The sequence below is a fragment of the Rana temporaria genome, chromosome 5 (assembly GCF_905171775.1).
Source record: "Rana temporaria chromosome 5, aRanTem1.1, whole genome shotgun sequence".
NCBI classification, from domain to species: domain Eukaryota; kingdom Metazoa; phylum Chordata; class Amphibia; order Anura; family Ranidae; genus Rana; species Rana temporaria.
The window spans coordinates 325,179,537-325,199,005 of NC_053493.1; the positions used below are offsets into that span (position 1 = coordinate 325,179,537).

Sequence of the window (19,469 nt, forward strand, 5' to 3'; positions counted from 1 at the left end):
ACGCCTATAAACGAAACGCTCTTAAATGCGGGTTACCACGTTTAGCGTTTGAAACGTGGCAATCTTCTGCATCTGAACCCATTTTTTGGCTTTCAAATAAACTCTGTTAAACGCAACAGCCTAAAAACGGAAATAAACATGACGGTGTATATGGTCACATAGGATTACATTGAATGAGTTCAGGGGCAGTTTAAAAAAGCGTCCTACTGCCTATGAACGTACGTTTAGCAGCGTCCTGTGTACATGGGGGGCCTCAGGCGCCAAACGTGGTAACCCACGTTTAGCAGCGTTTAGTTTTTAGGCGGTTTTTGTTTTTGCCCATTTAAAAAAATAAAAATAAATTGTAAGACGTAAACGCGGCAAAACGGACGTTTTAAACGTGGGTTACTATCTGTCAAGTTTAATTATTTAGGAGCAGTTGTAAAAGCGTCCGTGTACATGGAGCCTTAATGCAGTTCTGATGCAAATTTGCAGAGCTCAGGACTGGCTTTTTTTGCAGCAGCAGTAGCAGCGATTTCAGTCCTGTCCAATACATAGTAGATAAAGGGTGTTAACTTCTGTAATAGAAGAACAATCCGTGCTGAAATCCTGAACACGTGTGATTTAGAAGCATTCCCATAGAACTCAATGAGCCTGGAATTGCCACCTGAACTGCACCGCAGCTCAGAAAATGCACAGGACTCTTTTTAAATGCGCTTTGCAGATGCACCACATACATGTGAATAGCATCAATGGAAATCAATATTATTTCACATGTCATGCGAATCAGATGCGGTTGAAAACGCATCCAAATTTGCATATATGTGAACAGATCCTTCCAGTTTTGTGTACTTGCTCCAAATGAAAGTCACACATACTCAAGCTCTGTCCATTACAATAAAGATTCCATCCCTAATTTCAATGTATAAAATATGTATGTGTGGTGAAAGATCACTGACAAACATCTCAGACATGTAGGGGTATTGGTTGGAAAATGTTATTCCAGAGTACAAATGTTAGTACAAGAGAAGGAAAAGGAGAATAATATATATATATATATATATATATATATATATATATATACACACACACACACACACACACACATATATATATATATATATATATATACACATACATACACACAATATTTATATATATATGTGTGTGTGTGTGTGTGTGTGTGTGTGTGTGTGTGTGTGTATATATATATATATATATATATATATATATATATATATATATATATATATATATATACACACACACACACATACATACACACACACACACACACACACAGTTAAAGAAAGGCATTTACTTTTCATGGTCCGCCATGATCTGGCAGCCAACAGAAGCAATAGAAGAAATAGTATCATTGACTGCTCACCTTAATTATTGGTAGATTAATTTGATCAGGTTCAAAAATAAGAGACTTGGAACAAATTTTGAGGGATCCACTTGTTTTTCTATTAAAAAAGAAGGCGTGTTCATTTGAAGGGGAGAACAAATAATGAAAAGGTTGACATTCATCCACAACATTTTTTTTAAATACTGCAAAATGGAGCACCAAAACACAAAGAAATCTCCTATCCTCATGTTTAAAACGATATAAGCTTCTCCCTAACGGAGTTGTAAAGGCAGAAGTTTTTGTTTATCTTAAAGATAAAAAGCCTTCTGTGTGTAGCAGCCCCCCTAATACTTACCTGAGCCCCATCTCTGTCCACGAGTCCCTCGGCCATCCAAGACTCTCCCTCCCGATTGGCTGCCATTGGCTCCTGTGGCACTCAAAGTCAGTTGACCAAATAAGGAGAGAGAGGGCGCTCCATGTCTGAATGGACACACAGAGCTGCAGCTCAGCTCGGGTGTCCCCATAGCAAGCTGCTTGCTGTGGGGGCACTCAACATGAGGGAGGGGCCAGGAGCACCAAAGAGGGAAGAGGAGGATCTGGGCTGCCCTGTGCAAATCCACTGCAACAGAGCAGGTAAGTATGAGATGTTTATTATTTTATTTTTTTGAACAAGACTTTACAATCACTTTAAGGATAGGAAAGAGGAAGAATGTCGTTGGTAGACAAGGCAAGGTATAAGGGTAAGAGTCGCCATTCTTTTAGACGTGACATGCTCTTCGTTCCCAGACTATATTTTAACAGTTTAAAAAGTTTCTTAGTTCTCAGTGCAGAGGTGAAGGGGGAACAGATGCAACATCAGATCGATGGTGCTCCACCCAAGTATGTTTTTTTACATCCCTTTATACAAAAAAAAAAAAAAAAAAAAAACTGCCTGTTGCACAGACCACACATCCCTTTAGCAGTGGATTAAATCTAAAATCTTGAAGCGAAGGTCCACCCTTAAAAAAAAAAAAAAAAAAAAAAAAAAAAAATGCTCCACAAAAAATTTGAAAAAAAATAAAAAATTATACTTACCAGAAATGGCTGTTGCTAGGCAGATCGTCCTAATCTGCCACTTCCTCCTCTGTGGTGATCTTCTCTCTTCTCCTCCTCGCGTTGCCTCCTGGGAAATGGGGTGCGCTGTCTTCTGGGAACTGTGCGTCTCCCAGAGTTAAGCCGCCCATTCAAAAAGCGCCGTCCTTCACTGCCGGTTTCCCTTAGCGAGGATGGCGGTGCCGGCACGCGACCAAGAGGATGGATAGGCCTCGGGTGGCCAGCATCGCGGGCACACTGGACAGGCAAGTGTGCCTATTAAAAGTCAGCAGCTACAGGGTTTGTAGCTGTTGACTTAAAAAAAAAAAAAAAAAAAATCCCAGCTGGACCTCCACTTTAAATGTAACTTTTTTTTTTTTTTTTTTAAACAATCAAAACAAATATCTTGGGAGATGAGGACGTGACGCACGTGAACGTGAGGGTGGGAGGTGCCGGAGCACTCTATGGCGTGTGGCAGCGGGAGCGGAGAGCCGACAAAATCAGCTTCGGACCGGTGGATGCCAGCGTGAGAGGCTGACACCCCCGGTGAACGAGTCGGAGACTCAGCCCTGCTCTGGCCGGCCTATCTAGGGATCCTCCAGACGGGACCCAGAGGGACACCACGTGACCTGGACGAAGCCGCGTGATTGGCTAGCACCGCGCAGTCAGCAGCTGGGGACGGAGGACGCGCCGCCACGAGCGAGGATGATCCAGGAACGGAGTATCGACAGCGTCGGCAGCGGCAGCAATAGGAGGTCCTGAGGTTGGGTGAGGCGCTCTGCGGAGCCGAGCAGGGTTGGGGGCCATCCCGCATACCCCCCCCCTAACTCCCGAGGCCCCCCCTACTCCCCCCGGTCCTGTGTTCTTGTGATGGGACTGTCTGTGGATACCGCAGCTTAGGAGATAAAGGGGAATTTCTAGCAAGAGCCGCAGCTCAGGAGATAATGGGGATTTCCTAGCAAATATCCTACCAACTGTGCAATGAGTTAATGCTGAACAGGTTAGAGTAAAAACTCTGCCATAGTGATATAACACGGAGCCAAAAGGACTTTTTTTTTTTTTTTCATTATCATCAATGTGGTGGTCAGGAGCGGTTACCAGTAATCACTAGCCCGGGGCATGTACTGGATAGATGTCACGTATGGGGTTAATTAGGGCTAAATTATTGGTTATTGCCGCAGAGAAAAGTATGCTGTAGAAATTTTACGTGTGATCTATTGATTTTCGTTAAGTCAAGTCGACAAGTTTACCTAAAGAGATGGGACCTAAGTTACAACGATCCCAGGGAAGAGACTTGTGGCAGAAATCTTATATGTAGTGGAGCGAGCTGGACACTTGTTTTTTTGTCTATCTTACCAGTATGACTGTATATATACAATAACCTATAAAGTAGCAGGACTATCCTTGTATGTAAATGAGTCGCAGTGATCAACTAACGCGGAACACACAGAGAGACTAGCACGGCAATGTACCGTGCGCTAAGGTATCAGTGCGTTAAGAGACTCTGAATTGAGATATATCACCAGGTGCCTATAAGAGATACCGCATCTTATCAGATTAAGCCCCTGGGTAACTTCTCGCCGCAAGTTGGCCGTATAAATTATAACACACAGAACTATATGCAGAGTACAACCCAGTGAAGACAAGTCTCAACAGTTTAAAGAGTTGCTTTCACTCAAAGCACAGACACACATATAAAACCTCACTGGATGCTTGGGAAATCCAACCCGGAGAAAGGTTACCCTGGGTAAGGAGGACACACCAGAGAAATCACCGCTGCTTAAGCCATAAAAATACACGGCGGACAGCCCTCACATAGAAAGATTAAGCTACAGCTGGCTTGACCACGGTGGTAATAGAGCTGGATACCCCCACTCCGGGGTATTGTGTTCGGTCCCTCCACTCTGTGTCTCCTTCTGGGGACCCTTCTACTGTACTCCCTCTCCTTCAGGGGGCTCTCGGCCGTCTCTTCCGTCTCTCTTATCTCCTCTCTACCCGCTCCGCCCTATCCCCTCTCCTGAGGGGAGTAGAGAGAATAGCGAGGGGGGAATAGATATTCCCACACAGAGGAGCTCAGGCAAGGCTAAGTAATAATATATCGTAGACTGTAAAAAGTCCTTATTCAAACTGGGGAAGAGAATTAGACCCTCCAATAAAATGAATAGATCGACGAGAGGGGTCACCTTAAAACCCACTAAGAATAACTCGGGGAATAGCTCCATACAGCAATATATGACTCAAGAGGGGAGCCTTAAAAGTCCGGGGCTTGCAAAAAAGACTGAAAAGAAGAAGAATGAATTAAAAAAGGGAGCAAGTAGTGCGGAGAGCTCTAAGGGTGAAACTACAATAGAAAGCGAGCAAGATCATAATAACACGGAAGTGTTGGTCTCGGACTTACAGGACACACAGCCCCCCACAAAGGCAGAAATGAATGCTATGCTATTAAGGATGGAAAATGTCATAAAGACAGAGATCAATAAGGTGAGAGAGGACCTCGGAGGACTTAGAGAAAGGGTAGTAGAGACAGAAAGGAGATTAGAGGAACAGGATCAAGAAATAAACACCCTGAAGGGGCAGGTTAGGGCCCTGACCGAGAGCCAGAGAGTGGCGGCCTACAGGATAGAGGACCAGGAGAATCGCAACAGGCGACAGAACCTTAGAGTCAGAGCGATAGTAGAGGAAAAGGAGGAAGACCTCATGGAGATCATGAATACAATTTTTTGCCCTTTACTTGAGAGACCAGCAGAAACGAAGCCCCTCAAAATTGAAAGAGTGCATCGAGTGGGAAATCCCCAGATGATAGATAGATATGGGCCAAGAGATGTTGTTGTTCGGTTCAAGAATTTTGTTGATAAAGCAGAAATCTGGAGAAGACTTAGGGGGAAACCCCCCCTGAGATACAGAGAGACTGACTTACAAATATTCTCTGACCTATCTAAGGAAACGCTGGCAAGGAGAAGACAATTGAAACCACTCTTAGAGCTGATGCGGGCACAAAATATAAAGTACCAATGGGGCTTCCCGGCATGCCTAATAGGCATTAAGGGAGGAAAAACGGCTCGATTAAGATTTCCAGAAGAACTGAATGAGTTCTTCTCTAAAATGCAGCTAGAACCCCCCGACTTGTCGACTTGGGTGGATTAGTGTGGCTATGAGTTGTCTGGATCTCCGGGAGCATGGACCGGGGGGGGGGAGGAGGGGGAGGAGGGGGAGGGGGGGAGTCTAGGGAGTGCACGAGCACCACCACTATTAGAGGAGTTGAGGGTGAAGGCGAGGAATTGCCCTTCCAAGGCTCATAGGCCAAGAATAGGCCAGGGGGGAGGAGGGAGGGAGGGGGGATGGGGAAGGAGGGAGGGAGGGGGGAGGGGGAGGGAGGGGAGATGGGATGGAGGAGGGAGGAGGAGGGAATGGGAAGAGTGGGGGGGAGGGGGGAGGTAGGGAGACCACCTGACCGACTTCACAAGAAAATATCCCAAACACTTAAAAAAAAATAAAAAAAAAAAAAGATATATGACAGATGTCAAGTTTCTCTCATATAATGTAAAGGGACTAAATTCCCATATTAAAAGACACAAAATTCTCTGTGAATTAACACAGTATAAAACAGACATTGCCTACCTTCAAGAGACCCATATTACCTTGGAATCCAATATAAAGCTCTACTCAACAGAATATCCGATATGGTATTATGGGGATACAATCTCATCGCGATCTCGGGGGGTTGCTATTGGATTCGCTCGCAGAATCCGATTCACACTGGTGGATAGACAAACAGACCCGGAGGGGAGATTTCTGTTCCTGAAAATAAAACTTGGAGGAGAGATCTATACCCTAGCTAATGTGTACGCCCCCAATGTAAACTCGGTTAAATATATGAGTAAAATTATGAGAAAACTAAAAGAATTTGAAGAGGGACATGTAGTTTTGATGGGAGATTTCAATTTCTGTATGAGTCCAAGCCTCGATAGTACGTCCTGTGCACAGGGGACAAATAGTGAACAACTAAAAATACTGATAAAACAAATGACACAAAATCAAATGGTGGATGTATGGCGGATCCTCAATCCGAGGGCCTGTGACTACACGTTTTTCTCACCTGTGCATGGGACGTACTCGAGGATAGACTACGTCCTCGTCGACCACAGACTTCTGGAGAGTGTGATAGAAGCAAGGTGTGAGATCATGACGTTATCAGACCACGCCCCTATAACCTTAAAAATAAAAACTTCTATACAAAAAGACACACCACCAGAATGGAGATTGGATGAGAGTCTGTTGGGGGACGAGGAGGTAGTGGAGAGGATACAGAAAGAGTTGGAATGGTATTTTCTGGAGAACGATAAGGAGGGTATCTCCAGAGCATCTCTTTGGGAGGCCCATAAAGCGTATATAAGGGGAATCTTCATCGTAGAAGGGGCAAGGAAAAACAAAATAAGAACGAGTAAATTAAAAACATTAAGGGAGGAGATATATCGGCTAGAACAGGCGCATAAATCACAGGGGCAAAAAAGGGGAAATATTTCATAAGTTGAGTATAAGTAGGGATGAATACAGAGCTCTGGCGGAACAAGAAACTAAGAAATATATAGACCGGACAGAGAGAGAAAGATATGTCTGGGGAAACAAACCTAGTAAAAATTTGGCTAGAATGGTAAGAAAAAAGAAAACTAGGAATTTTATAGAAAAAATCAGAGACAGGAATGGTGACTTAGTACATGCGACAAATAAAATAGCAGAAGTATTCCGGGGGTACTACGAAGAACTTTACGATATCCAACAAAAGATCAGGTGCCCACGCGAAAAAATGGATAAGAGTAGGGAAATACTACAGTTAGCCAATCTCCCAAAATTAGAAGAAAAGGAGGTAGAAGAGATGGAAGGTTCAATAACGGAACAGGAAATAAGGGAGGCCTTAAAAAATACTCCTAAGGGGAAAAGCCCCGGGCCAGATGGCTTTACATCTGCCTACCTACAAAAGTTCAGCACCATCTTAATCCCCAGACTTTGCCAATACTTTAATGGTCTTGGAACTGATTATGAAATGAGTAGAGAGGCTTTAACAGCAACGATTACAGTGATCAAAAAAGAGGGAAAGGACAATACGACTTGTTCGGGTTATCGACCGATTTCACTCCTGAATGCAGATACGAAACTGTATGCAAAAATTTTAGCGGAAAGAATGAAGGGAGCGATGACAGCCATCGTCCACCCAGACCAGGTAGGTTTTATACCTGGGAGGGAGGGAAAAGACAATGGTGTGAGGGCGCTTCTTCTCCTGGAGCAGATCAAAGAAAGTGGGACCCCCGGTCTATTCCTGTCGGTTGATGCTGAGAAAGCTTTCGACAGGGTAGACTGGGGATTCCTGATACAAACCCTAGAATTCATAGGATTAGGTCCAGGGATGATAAGGAGAATCAAAACTCTATATTTCCAACCGTGTGCAAGGATCAAAATTAACGGATCCTTATCCGCTCCTTTTGAGATGAAAAATGGGACTAGGCAGGGATGCCCCCTATCTCCCATCCTCTTTGTCTTATCATTGGAACCCCTCCTGGCGATGGTCCGACAAAACCCAGAAATCTATGGGATAGAAGTAGGTGAAGACGAGCATAAACTGTCAGCCTTCGCAGATGATGTATTATTCTACATAAGCAGCCCAAGAGTCACTCTCCCGAAGTTAATAGATACCTTAAAACAATATGGCGAGGTCTCAAACTTTAAAATGAATATAACAAAAACGGAGATTTTGAATATTAATATCCACAAGGACGAAGAACTATACTTGCGGAAGAAATACAACTTCTCCTGGCAAAGAGAGATAAAATATTTGGGGATTAAAATGGCAAATAGTTTGAAAAAAATATATAGAATAAACTTTATCCCCCTTCTCGATGAAATCAAAAGAGAAATTAAAACTATATATAATAGACCAATATCGTGGTTTGGGAGGATAAATGTGGTAAAAATGGTACTTATCCCCAAAATTTTGTATAAATTCCAAATGGTCCCAATTTATTTGCCTCCGTCATATATTAAAATAATGAATTCCCTCCTAATGAAGTACATATGGAACAATAAAAAACACAGAGTCTCTGCCCAAATACTAAAACGAACCAAGAAAAAAGGCGGCCTGGCTGTACCTGACATTAGATTATACTATAACGCTTCGGTCCTCACACGTGTCATAGAATGGGCTAAAGAGTCACAGGATAAAAGGTGGATAAGTATTGAATGCACGTTAGCGAGAGCACAGTTAGGGAGATTAATCTGGAATCCTCCACACCGTAGAACCCTATACACGTCAACACACGTAATCACACACAATGCTTTAAGGATATGGGATCGACTACACAAACAATTAAAAACTAAATTCAACTCACCCCTTATGGATTTGAAAGAAAACGAATATTTTGCACCTGGGACTAAAGAGATAGGGGGTAAGTGGATCAAAAACAGAACACAGTTAAAAGACATAACACTAGAGGGCAAAATTATGACCCTCCACGAAATCAGGATTGAAATGGAGGCACTCAGCGAGTGGAGATACCTTCAGTTGGTGTCATTCGTTAAGTGCCTCCCACACCCATTGAGGTCACGAGAGGAGTACACTATACTGGAACAGTTGTGCAGTACCGAAAGCTCAAAAGGAAATATCTCCAAAGTATATAAATATTTGCAGAAAATAGACGAGTCGGATACGCTAAACTACATACAGAAATGGGAGAGAGACCTGGGAGTCCCAAGGGGGAAGACGACCATAGGGCGAATCCTTAACCTGACTCATACTTCGGCGGTTGATGTAAAAACCGCCGAGATGAATTTCAAGTGCCTGACAGGGTGGTACATCACCCCAGATAAAATGGCCAAATTCGGAGTAGGGGAGGCAGAGGAATGCTGGAGAGGTTGTGAGGCAAGAGGAACGATGGCCCACCTGTGGTGGGACTGCGTAAAAATCAAAGCGTTCTGGGGAAAAGTTTTGGCTTTGATAAAAGAGATAACTAAAAAAGAACTGGAAAATAACCCTTGGATAGTCCTCTTTCATGGAGGAGAAACGCCAGTGAACGAATATAGGGGATCACTAATTCCGCATCTGTTGAACTCTGCAAAACGATTGATACCCCTAAAATGGAGAAACCCGGCAAGTCCGCAAATATGGGAGTGGATAGACTCTGTAGAGGGGACCTATAGGAGGGAGAAAGTAAAATACGGTGGCGAAAAGAACAAGGTAGGGAATAAGGACATCTGGGAAACATGGATTGATTTCAAAAAGTCCCGGAAATACGCAGAAAATATGAGAGAGGAATAAGAATGCAGCATTACAGTCAATAAAAATGCTAGGTGGAGTCGGGAGATGGTCTGGGAGGGGGGGGAAGGGTAGTGGGGGGGGGGGAGGGAGGGGAGGGAAGGGACTAGGAGGGGGGGTTGCGCCACGTCACCACGTAATGATAGCATGTTGGACCCCGTTTATATGAGGAAAGCTCTAGCCTGTCTAAATTGCTAAAGGGCTGAAAGAAGCTATGTTTGGAAAAAAAAAAAAAAAAAAAAGGAAAAGAGAAGAAAGAAAAAAAAAAAAAAAAAAAAAAAAAATTTTTTTAAACAATATGCAAATAGCAGAATAACAAATATGGAATCAAGCAAAAAAAAATAAATAAATAAATAAATAAATAAACTACCACAAATGATGCTATACCTGAAATAGAGACGGAATTATGAATAAAATCATGAGCAGGTCTCTTGCTGTGGTTATGTCTGACGTGGAAAAAAAAAAAAAAAAAAAAAAAAAAAAAAAAACAAATATCTTGAATTTCAAGGTGAAAACAGATGTTTTACAGTGATTTCAATTAACTGCAAAAAAAAAAAAAAAAAAAAACAACAACAAAACACGATAAAACTTACTGCATAGCACTCCCTTTAATGTGACACACCTAAATAATCACTGGTGTGGAGGAGGAGATGCTAACTCTGGAGCTACGGATGCTTCTCTGCCTAATATCAGCTAAGGGGGCATACTGTCGGTCTTCCCAGCTCATCACCGATCACAGAGACCACTGCAGTTATCGGTGCACAGGTCTAGCAGGAGAACCATGACTAAAAATAATAAAGACAAGCTGACTGCACCGGAAAAGGCAATCCAAGATGGCGCCACCTCACTTCAACAGTGCTCTCAATGGGACAAATCCAGGGATGCTGTGAGTAAATTGGAGTGCTTTGCCGGCACACCAACGAAAGACTCAGCATACAAATTAGTGGCAAGGTGTGAAGTGGTGGCAGGAAGGGATGTCTTTGCTCCTAATGTCCTGAACACAGAGGAATTGGTACCGAGTGGGTGCGATGTGGTGGAGCCTGGTTCGGGGACTTATATGGATAGCCGGGGGGACACAGAAAGAAATAAGCAGCAGTGGTAGAACAGAACTGACTCTGATGTTTTAATGGCTATGTAGTCATGCAGCACATCCTTATCTGCGCTGAATTCTCCGGTTCAGTGCCTCAGTGAAGATATGGCAATTATACGCTCTATGGAAGACGAAATACCTTTAAAATGTGATATGAAAATTCACCGACCTCCAAGTTACCATACACAATAATCATTTGGAAGACATTTAGAATAGACTCAGACGAAGAAATGTTAGAATTCTTGGCCTTCCAGAATGTGCAGAGGGGAAAACCCCACTGCCTACATTGCAAAATGGCTCCTGGAGGTGTTTGTTGGAAAACATACATTTTACGCCCTTCCTCCAGGTAACCCATCAAGGCCATTTTTTCTGAAAATTCTCCATTTTACTTTATATATTTTTTTAAATGCTCCATTTTAAAGACAGGGGCACGATTCTGAATCTTACCCGCACAAAGGGAAACATTAAAATTACTGTATATACTCGAGTATAAGCCGAGTCAACTTTTTGCACCCGATCTCCCGGCCGGTACCCCTGGACCCCAAACTTGGCACACATGTAGCCCCTTCCTCTACAAGTGTGCAAAGTTTGTTATCCGGGGGACCAACTGCCGGTGAGCACCGATTTTTTAAAGCTGGGCACCCCTTCCATAGACTCCCATGTTAAACGTCAGTCTAGGCATGGACACAGTGAGGCATGCAGATGGACACCCTAGGCTTATACTCGAGTCAAAAAAAATTCCCATTTTTTTTGTGGTAAAATTAGGTGCTTCTGTTTATATTCGGTTGATTTATACTCGAGTATATATGGTAATGGTTCAAAAACATAACATTTTTCCCAGACTTCTATGCGGATGTTCAAACGTAAAGGACCAAATACATAGAAGTTAAAGCTTATCCCCCCCCCCCTCCGGTGCCACATTTGGCACCTGCTTTTGACAGGTACTGTTCCCCACTTCTGGGAGATGGGGGGGGGCGCGGCGCCGCCTTTCAGAAGTTTGGCTCCCTACTCCGCCGGACCAATTAGGGAACCGGCTGTGAAGATGAAAGGCTTCACTGCCAGGTTCCCTTAACAGCAATAGTGGCGGCTGCACCCGATAGCCGATCCAAAAATCAGCAGGGGTGCCGACAACGGGGGCTCCCTGGACAGGCAAGTGTCCATAGATCAAAAGTCAGCAGCTGCAGTATGTGTAGCTGCTGACTTAAAAAATGTTGTGGGGAGGCTGGACCTCAACTTCACCTATGATAACATGATACAACCATATTTAGACCGTAACATTATACAACCATATTTAGACCGTAACATTATACAAAAGAACACCTGCCTGCGCCCCTCTGATCCCATGCTGTCACAGCTGGGAAGGGATTCTTTTCCCAGCACCCTCCGTCACAATTTAAAAAAAAAGAGTAGCCATGTGAGGCTCTGGCCAATGCGGCGGCCTCGACATTAATTCACAGCGATCTGCACATGACTGAACTACAACTACTGTCTAACACCAAGGCAGACATCTAGTAGTTCTCAAACGAATTGTGAGAGGGTGCTGGTGAGCGCTCTCAGTGCATTGAACTTCCTGCTGTCCAGTAACTGTGTGCCTGTACAGGAGGTACAGGCAGTCTGCTATACTGAGATTCTGAAGGAGCCCGACAAAATAAATGCACATTTTTTTCCCTCGATCAACTTTACATATAAATGTTAGTACCCAGTTATATTATGTACGCTAAGGAAATAATGCAGGCCTTTATTAAAGCAATCTACTGAGATGGACAGAACCCACCTCTGGAGGGAGTCTATTCCACATTTTCACAGCTCCTATTGTGAAGAAACCATTCCGTATTTGGAGATTAAATCTTTTTTCTTCTAGACGTAAAGAGTGTCCACTTGTTTTCTGTGGTGACCTTAAAGTGAATAACTCAACACCAAGTTCACTATACCGACCCCTTATGTATTAATACATGTTGATCATAGAGAGAATAAATTCAGTTCCTCTAATCTTTCCTCGTAACGGAGTTCCCCCATGCCTCTCATCAGTTTGGTTGCCCTTCTCTGCACCTTTCTCCAGTTCCCCGATATCCTTTTTGAGAACTGGTGCCCAAAACTGAACTGCATATTCCAGATGAGGTCTTACTAAGGATTTGTACAGGGGTAAAAGGATCTCTCTCTGGAGTCCATACCTCTCCTAATATAAGAAAGCACTTTATTAGCTTAGGAAACAGCAGCTTGACATTGCATGCCATTTTTGGGCTTATGATATACCAAAACCCCTCCATTGTGGATTCCCATAGTTGCACTCCACCCTAGTATGTATGATGCATTCATATTCTTAGCCCACGAGTGCATAATTTTACATTTATCAACATTAAACCTCATTTGCCACAGAGTTGCCCAATTAAACAGTGCATTGAGGTCAGCTTGTAAGTTGGAGACATCCTGTACATTCATATGATAACTCCAGTGCGGTCACCTTGTGGTTGGAAAAAAAGTGAACAGCGTCTATGAGCTTATCACAATAAGCCTTAAAATCTCTTTTTTGCTGGATTCATTGTTGATAACTTTGCTATCCTCCTCATTGATCCTCTAAAGACAGAACTTCTTGATTTCCTTTGGCATCTTTGCCAGGAACTGGTTGTATCGAGCCCTCACCTCAGTATCAGGACACAAGGACCATCCAATGTTTTTTCCTACGGAATTTTTTTTCCCTAATGTTAGTTATATTTTTAGGAATAGTTCTGCCTGTATGACTTCCATCTTAACAGAACCTGGACTTTTACTCAATTTATAAAAAGTTCTCTCCAGAATTATCGGAGCAAGTGTGCCGTTTCCATGCACCCTCACATAGTTTTGGAGCCTCCCTCACCGCTTGTTCTTCTCACCATTGAAGGAATGTTCTCCCATATGTACTGGAGATCCACTTCACTTGCGGTTTAGATCTCCCCTCGAACATGCTTTAGTAAGGCTATTCCTTTCACAAAAGTTAGGTATGTGTAATGTACCGACTGTCGCGTCCTAGAATGTGAAAATACTGAAAGACTTAAATAAGAGATATACATTGTTCTCTACTTTGTCCACATTTGGCTCCTTAGTGGTCACCTGACACCTGGCAAACGAAGAGACTAATCTTCTCAAGCAAACGCATTTCTCTATCCCAGCCTTTTTCAACCAGGTTGCTTTGAGGTTTCTTCAGGGGTGCCTTGGCAAAATGCCAAAAAATTGCACAAAAAATTTATACAAGCCAGCATGTGGACAAAGTCTGCCTTAATTACACAAAGCCAAAGGGTTTTCATTGTGCACCATTATGACCGTCTAGCTGCCGGTGCCCTAATGACCGATGGCATCATCAGTTGATAGGGAGGGTGACAGTTGCCTGCACAGCATCCTTTTAACCCCCTCTCCATTAGTGTTTGGGTCACATTAGGTGAGTGATGGAGAAAAACTGAGGGGGGAAGAGAAACATTTGTACACTAGTCAGTACCAGTTTGCAAAAGTGCATTTGCTTCAGAAGAATTAATCACCTCTAATGTTGGGTGTCCTACTTGTGTGGATGTTGCTGCATGTAAAACTATTTTTACATTTTAGTATTGGGTGCCTCAAGACTGTCCATAATTTATAAAGGGTGCCTTGACTGAAAAAGGGACGAGAAACGCTGCTCTATCCAATTTCATTCAGTATACTGTGCCTATGCTAGAGGAGTCGATTTCATCCAAGGCTAATATTCAGCACAGTGGAAAAATATGTGTAGCGCTTATACAATGTGAATCATAACGATAAACACTGAAAATAAAAATTTAATAATTATAAGAGTTGAAAAGTACAACTAGAAGTTGGGCAACAAAAATATGAAAAATAAAACAAAGTCCATATGTGATGAGATTCCACCAAGTGAATGAGTGAAGGGTTGTCAGAACATAAATTAGTGACTTCTTCCGTGTATGGTAATGACCCGCCACCAGTAGAAATGAAGGCTTACCGGAACAAATGGACTTAGGGGGACATATGCCTCCAAAAGTGAAAACAAGCTTACATGAAGTATGGTTGCCAACAGTAGATGGAAGGATCATGCTATTATGCACATCGTGACCTCTGATGAATGGTGATTCAAATGGAACAAGGCTTGCAATGGAAAATAAAATCCCAGAGCTTGTCTCTCAAATGATGTCAAAAATATAAAGAGATAGGAGAGAAAAGTGGCCACATAGCGTAATCTTGTTTAAATCAATAAAAAGATTTATTACAGCTGTTACACTTACATGCAGGCTGAAGTATCACACGTTTTTGTATATACAAGTGAGGCAGCAGTGGAGTCGTCCTGACGCGTTTCGTGTCACAACACTTCGTCTGGGGTGTATCTCCACTGTAGCCCCCTCCAATTTATAAGCAATGAAAAGCGTTGGCCCCAATTACTGAGAATCCAACTCACTGTGTCATCTCTAATATTCAGCACAGTACATATAAACCAAAATGACCTCAATATCTCCCTTGAAAAATTACTGAGCACACACATACACAGCAGCTCAAAGCTTCCCTTCTCTGGCAATTCTGCTACCAGATCTGAGTAAGTACTGGCGCTGTCCCTTGGACTCTGTGGGGAAGCGATGAGCCGGTGGGTTCCATACCGCTCTGCATTTATGGCGTTGTGTAGTCTCATAATACTAATATTCTTTGAGTGAGATTTGCGTAAATAACATACATTTATGCCATGATGATTTATTGTGGAGATAATCTTGATTGAAGAGATAACAACATACCAGTGTACTGAGTGGATCCCAGCTCTTGGAAAAAGTGCAGTTGGACCTTTAGAATTTAAGAGAGAAGTACAGCCAAAGCTTGTTTAGCTGTACTTCTCCTGTAAATCACAGAAATGCAGTTTGTTTTGCACTCCTGTGACCCATTTACAGCAAACGTGCTGAAGCCCGCTGTCGTTACAGAGCTGTTCCTGGCTCGGGCAAGATCGTGACAATAAAGTCAGGATCTGCCCACATGCCTGGATCAGCACACGGCTCAGCCTCTCAGTGGGCTGCTGAGAGCCTGAGCTGGCCGCTCCCACCCCCTTCACTCCAATGAGCACGGGGGGGGGGGGCAGGCAGTTACCAGCTCTCTGCTCACAAAGCTCTGAGAACCAAGCAATCAGTGGTCTTTGATCCCTCAGTTCTCAGTCTTAGAGCCGGCAGGGGACCAATGCTGCAACCACCTAGGCAAGTACGATTTAAAAAAAAAAAAAAATCCCAACTTCTATTTTAAAAGTCCTTGTTAAAAGGTGAGAACCAATCTTGGGTGTTGGTGGAATTGGCATGCACACCGGTTAACATTTCTGTCATCTTTTGGTTGGAGGAAGTTCATGCCTTTGTCACATTTAGGAGATTTACTAAAACTGGTGCACACAGAATCTAGTGCAGTTGTGCATAGTAATTTGCTTCTAACTTCAGCTTGTTCAAATAAGCCATGACCATACAACCTAGAAGTTAATTGGTTACCATACACAGCTACGCCAAATTCTGTGTGCATCAGTTTTTAGTAAATCTCCCTCATTGATTGATATTTTGCATTGACTGATCCTTGTGATCCCTTGGTACATGGGATTTTCACATCTGATAATATGGACCAGAATATTGTGCCACCTTATTTATATTTTTTCACATTTTTTGTACATGGTTATTATATCACAGTGGATTTGATTTGTATAGGGCGCCCACTAACACACATCTCCTTTCTCTATCTGCAAAGTAGAGAGTGTGCTGACTTGCCTGCTCGCCCCCTCCCCCTCAAGAGGCTTTCTCCACACCAGGGAGAAAGCCTTGCATTACTGTGTGGAGTTACAGACAGAAGAACAGGAAGTGAGGATTTTTCAGAAGAAATAAGGACATTTAAAAGCAAAATGGAAGGATGAGGTAAGTGAAGGAGGACTGCACTAAGGTAAAGAAAGCCATTTAGGGAAAAAAATGTTTTCCTTTACAACCCCTGTAATACGGCTCCAACCTTAGTAAGACTGTCTGCTCTGATGAATATTACTTCCTCTAATACTAGACACAGATTATTTAGGCAACGTTCACCATTATCTCACTTCCTGAAGTCATTTCCTAAAACAAACAGTCTTCAAGGAAATGTATCTTCCCCTATAATGTCAGATAACAGTTAATAGATCAGAAAGAATATTTACACAGAAAAGAAAGAGGAGGAGGTGTGACACTTTCCAAGATGTCAGAGGTTTGTTTAGTTCCAGTACATGAAAGCTGCAATACAGTGTAAAAGAAAGGAGAAAAACACTGGAAAAAGCTCAAGGTATGGCAGAAAAAGTTTACTGTAAAATGGAGAGAAAACGTGCTTTCCATGCAGAAGATGAAATTTCCTTGTCAACAAATGCTTCAAATTCCCAATTTACCAAAGAAATACGCTTAATAAATGTTTATACAAGCCAGTTTTTCCCAGCTGCGCGTGTATGGCCAGCTATATTGAGAATGTTGGCAGAAAGCACGACAGAAGAGAAGATAAGAGAAGTATAATTCCCGAGGGGCAATAGGGGAGTCAAAAATCCTCTTAAAGTGGTTGTAGACCTTAGACATGAAATATGAACAAAGCATATCCCTCTATAGTGTGTACTTGTCCCTATTAAGAGCACTAAGTGTCACTTTAATCTACTGCTTCTTTCCTCTGCTGTCAGCATGAATTACTTCTTACAATTTTTTCCTGACACCAAGAGAAACATTGTTATGGGGGGGACCTCCAGCTGATTGACAGCCTTAGCCCTGTCCCTGTGTGCTATGTGAAGGGGGGGGGGGTGTGACCCTTTCCTACAATCAGCTCTCCTCACTGAGCACTACAGAGTGTAAATTCAGTTCTTCACCCCCTTTTTATTTAACTCTCAGATAAGCTTTATAATTCAGCACTTTGAACAGATGTAGAGAAGATAGGGGAGCAGACCGACAGGTACAACTTATGTAGGAAGATTTGTTTAATCTCTGTAAACCATTTAAACCAGTTCCCGCCCGGCCTATAACATATTGAAGGCCGAGTGGGACATTCATCGGTCCAGGTGGATGTCATACACACCACACTGTCCACCAGACACAGCCGATTACGGCTGCAAAGTTTTAGAACAGGAAAAAAAGAACATTTTTTTCTATTTATTTAGCAAAAAATAAAAAATTATAGACAGAAACTAAAAATAATTGTGGGTTTTTCTTTTCTTCAAAACTTTTGTTCTTTCTTTGTTTATTTAGCAAACAATAAAAAACCCAGTGCTCTACGGTAGACAACAGCGCAGGCGCACTCAGCGTGCCTTTAATGAATGGACTCATGCCATCACCGCCGGCAGGCACGCGCGGGAGTGACGTCATTGCGGCTCCGGACAGTCACAGCGCCGGAGCCGCGATACACTGAAGAGAGATGGCGGCGATGGAGGATGGGAAGGAGGAGTGCTGCGGGGGCTTCGATCTCAGGTAATTCATAATGAGCTAGTATGCTATGCATACTAGCTCATTATGCTTTTGTCTTGCAGGGTGTATTTTTTTTTTACTTCAGAGGGTTTACTTCCTCTTTAAATACCACCAAAAGAAAGCTTTATTTGTGCAAACAAAATGATAAAAATGTAGTTTGGGTAAAGAGTTGTCAAAGTGCGACAGCGCTGAAAGCTAAAAATTGGCCTGACCCCGATTATCAGTGCAGTCCCTACACTGCCTACCAGTGCTGCCAATCAGTGCCTCCTCATCAGTGTCACCTACTAGTGCCGCCTATCAGTGCGGCCTCATCAGTGAAGGAAAAAAAAAAAATTACCTGTTTTTAAAAGTTTGTTAGAAAATTTTGCAAAGTTTTTTTATCCCCCAAAATTGTTGGTGTTTATTTAGCAAAAAATAAAAACACACAGTGGTAATAAAATACCACCAAAAGAAAGCGGTTTGTGTGAAAAAAAAAAAAAAAAAAAAAAAAGAGAAGAAGAAGAAAAAACTGTCTGTAGATGGTCAGTTTAACCACTTAAAAGATTCAACCTTTTTCTGACACTTGTTGCTTACAAGTTAACCACTTCCCTACCCCTGGATGTCATAAGACGTCCTGGACCTTCAGGGGGGGGGGGGATATCTGAATGATGCCTGCAGCTACAGGCATCATTCAGATATCCTTCTTTTCAGCCGGCTGTTCTGCGCACCATAAGAACGATCATAGCAGTTCCGCCGCTAGATCGTTCTAATAGGCGACAGGAGGGGACGTCCCCCCTCCTACCGCCATTCGGTGGTTCTCCGTGCTCTCCCGTGCCATCAGGGGGCCCTGAGAACAAATCGGCTGGCGCCGGATGACCAGGATAGAGATGTCCGGTGACCAGATGATTACCGGTCATCTCTGTGATCGTCGGAGGCCTGGGCGCAATGTTAGGACGTCACGCCCAGGTACCCAGAAGTAAACAAAGCCGCAATAGCGGCTGTCAGCATGAGATCGGTGAATTTTTTTTTCCGATCTCATGCTTTCCAGCCTGGAGGAAAGATGTGGGGTCTTACTGACCCCGCATCTCTCCATAAAGAGGACCTGTCACAATAGATTCCTATTACAAGGGATGTTTACATTCCTTGTAATAGGACTAAAAGTGAAAAAAAAAAAAAAAAAAAAAAGAAGTGTAAAAAAGTAAAAGAAATAAAAACAATAACATTTTTAATTTTAAAATGTCCCTGTCCCCGGTAGCTTGCGCTCAGAAT

At 42.9% G+C, this 19,469-nt stretch overlaps 1 protein-coding gene across 1 annotated transcript in view; it reads right to left on the reverse strand.

The window, feature by feature from the left end:
* The window catches only part of NSMAF (neutral sphingomyelinase activation associated factor), a 158,286-nt gene that overhangs the window by 104,594 nt on the left and 34,223 nt on the right, over nucleotides 1–19,469 (reverse strand). Inside the window, exon 3 of the mRNA XM_040354247.1 lies at nucleotides 1,370–1,448. Coding sequence (XP_040210181.1) covers nucleotides 1,370–1,448 — 79 coding nt within the window. The remainder of the gene's footprint in view (nucleotides 1–1,369; nucleotides 1,449–19,469) is intronic.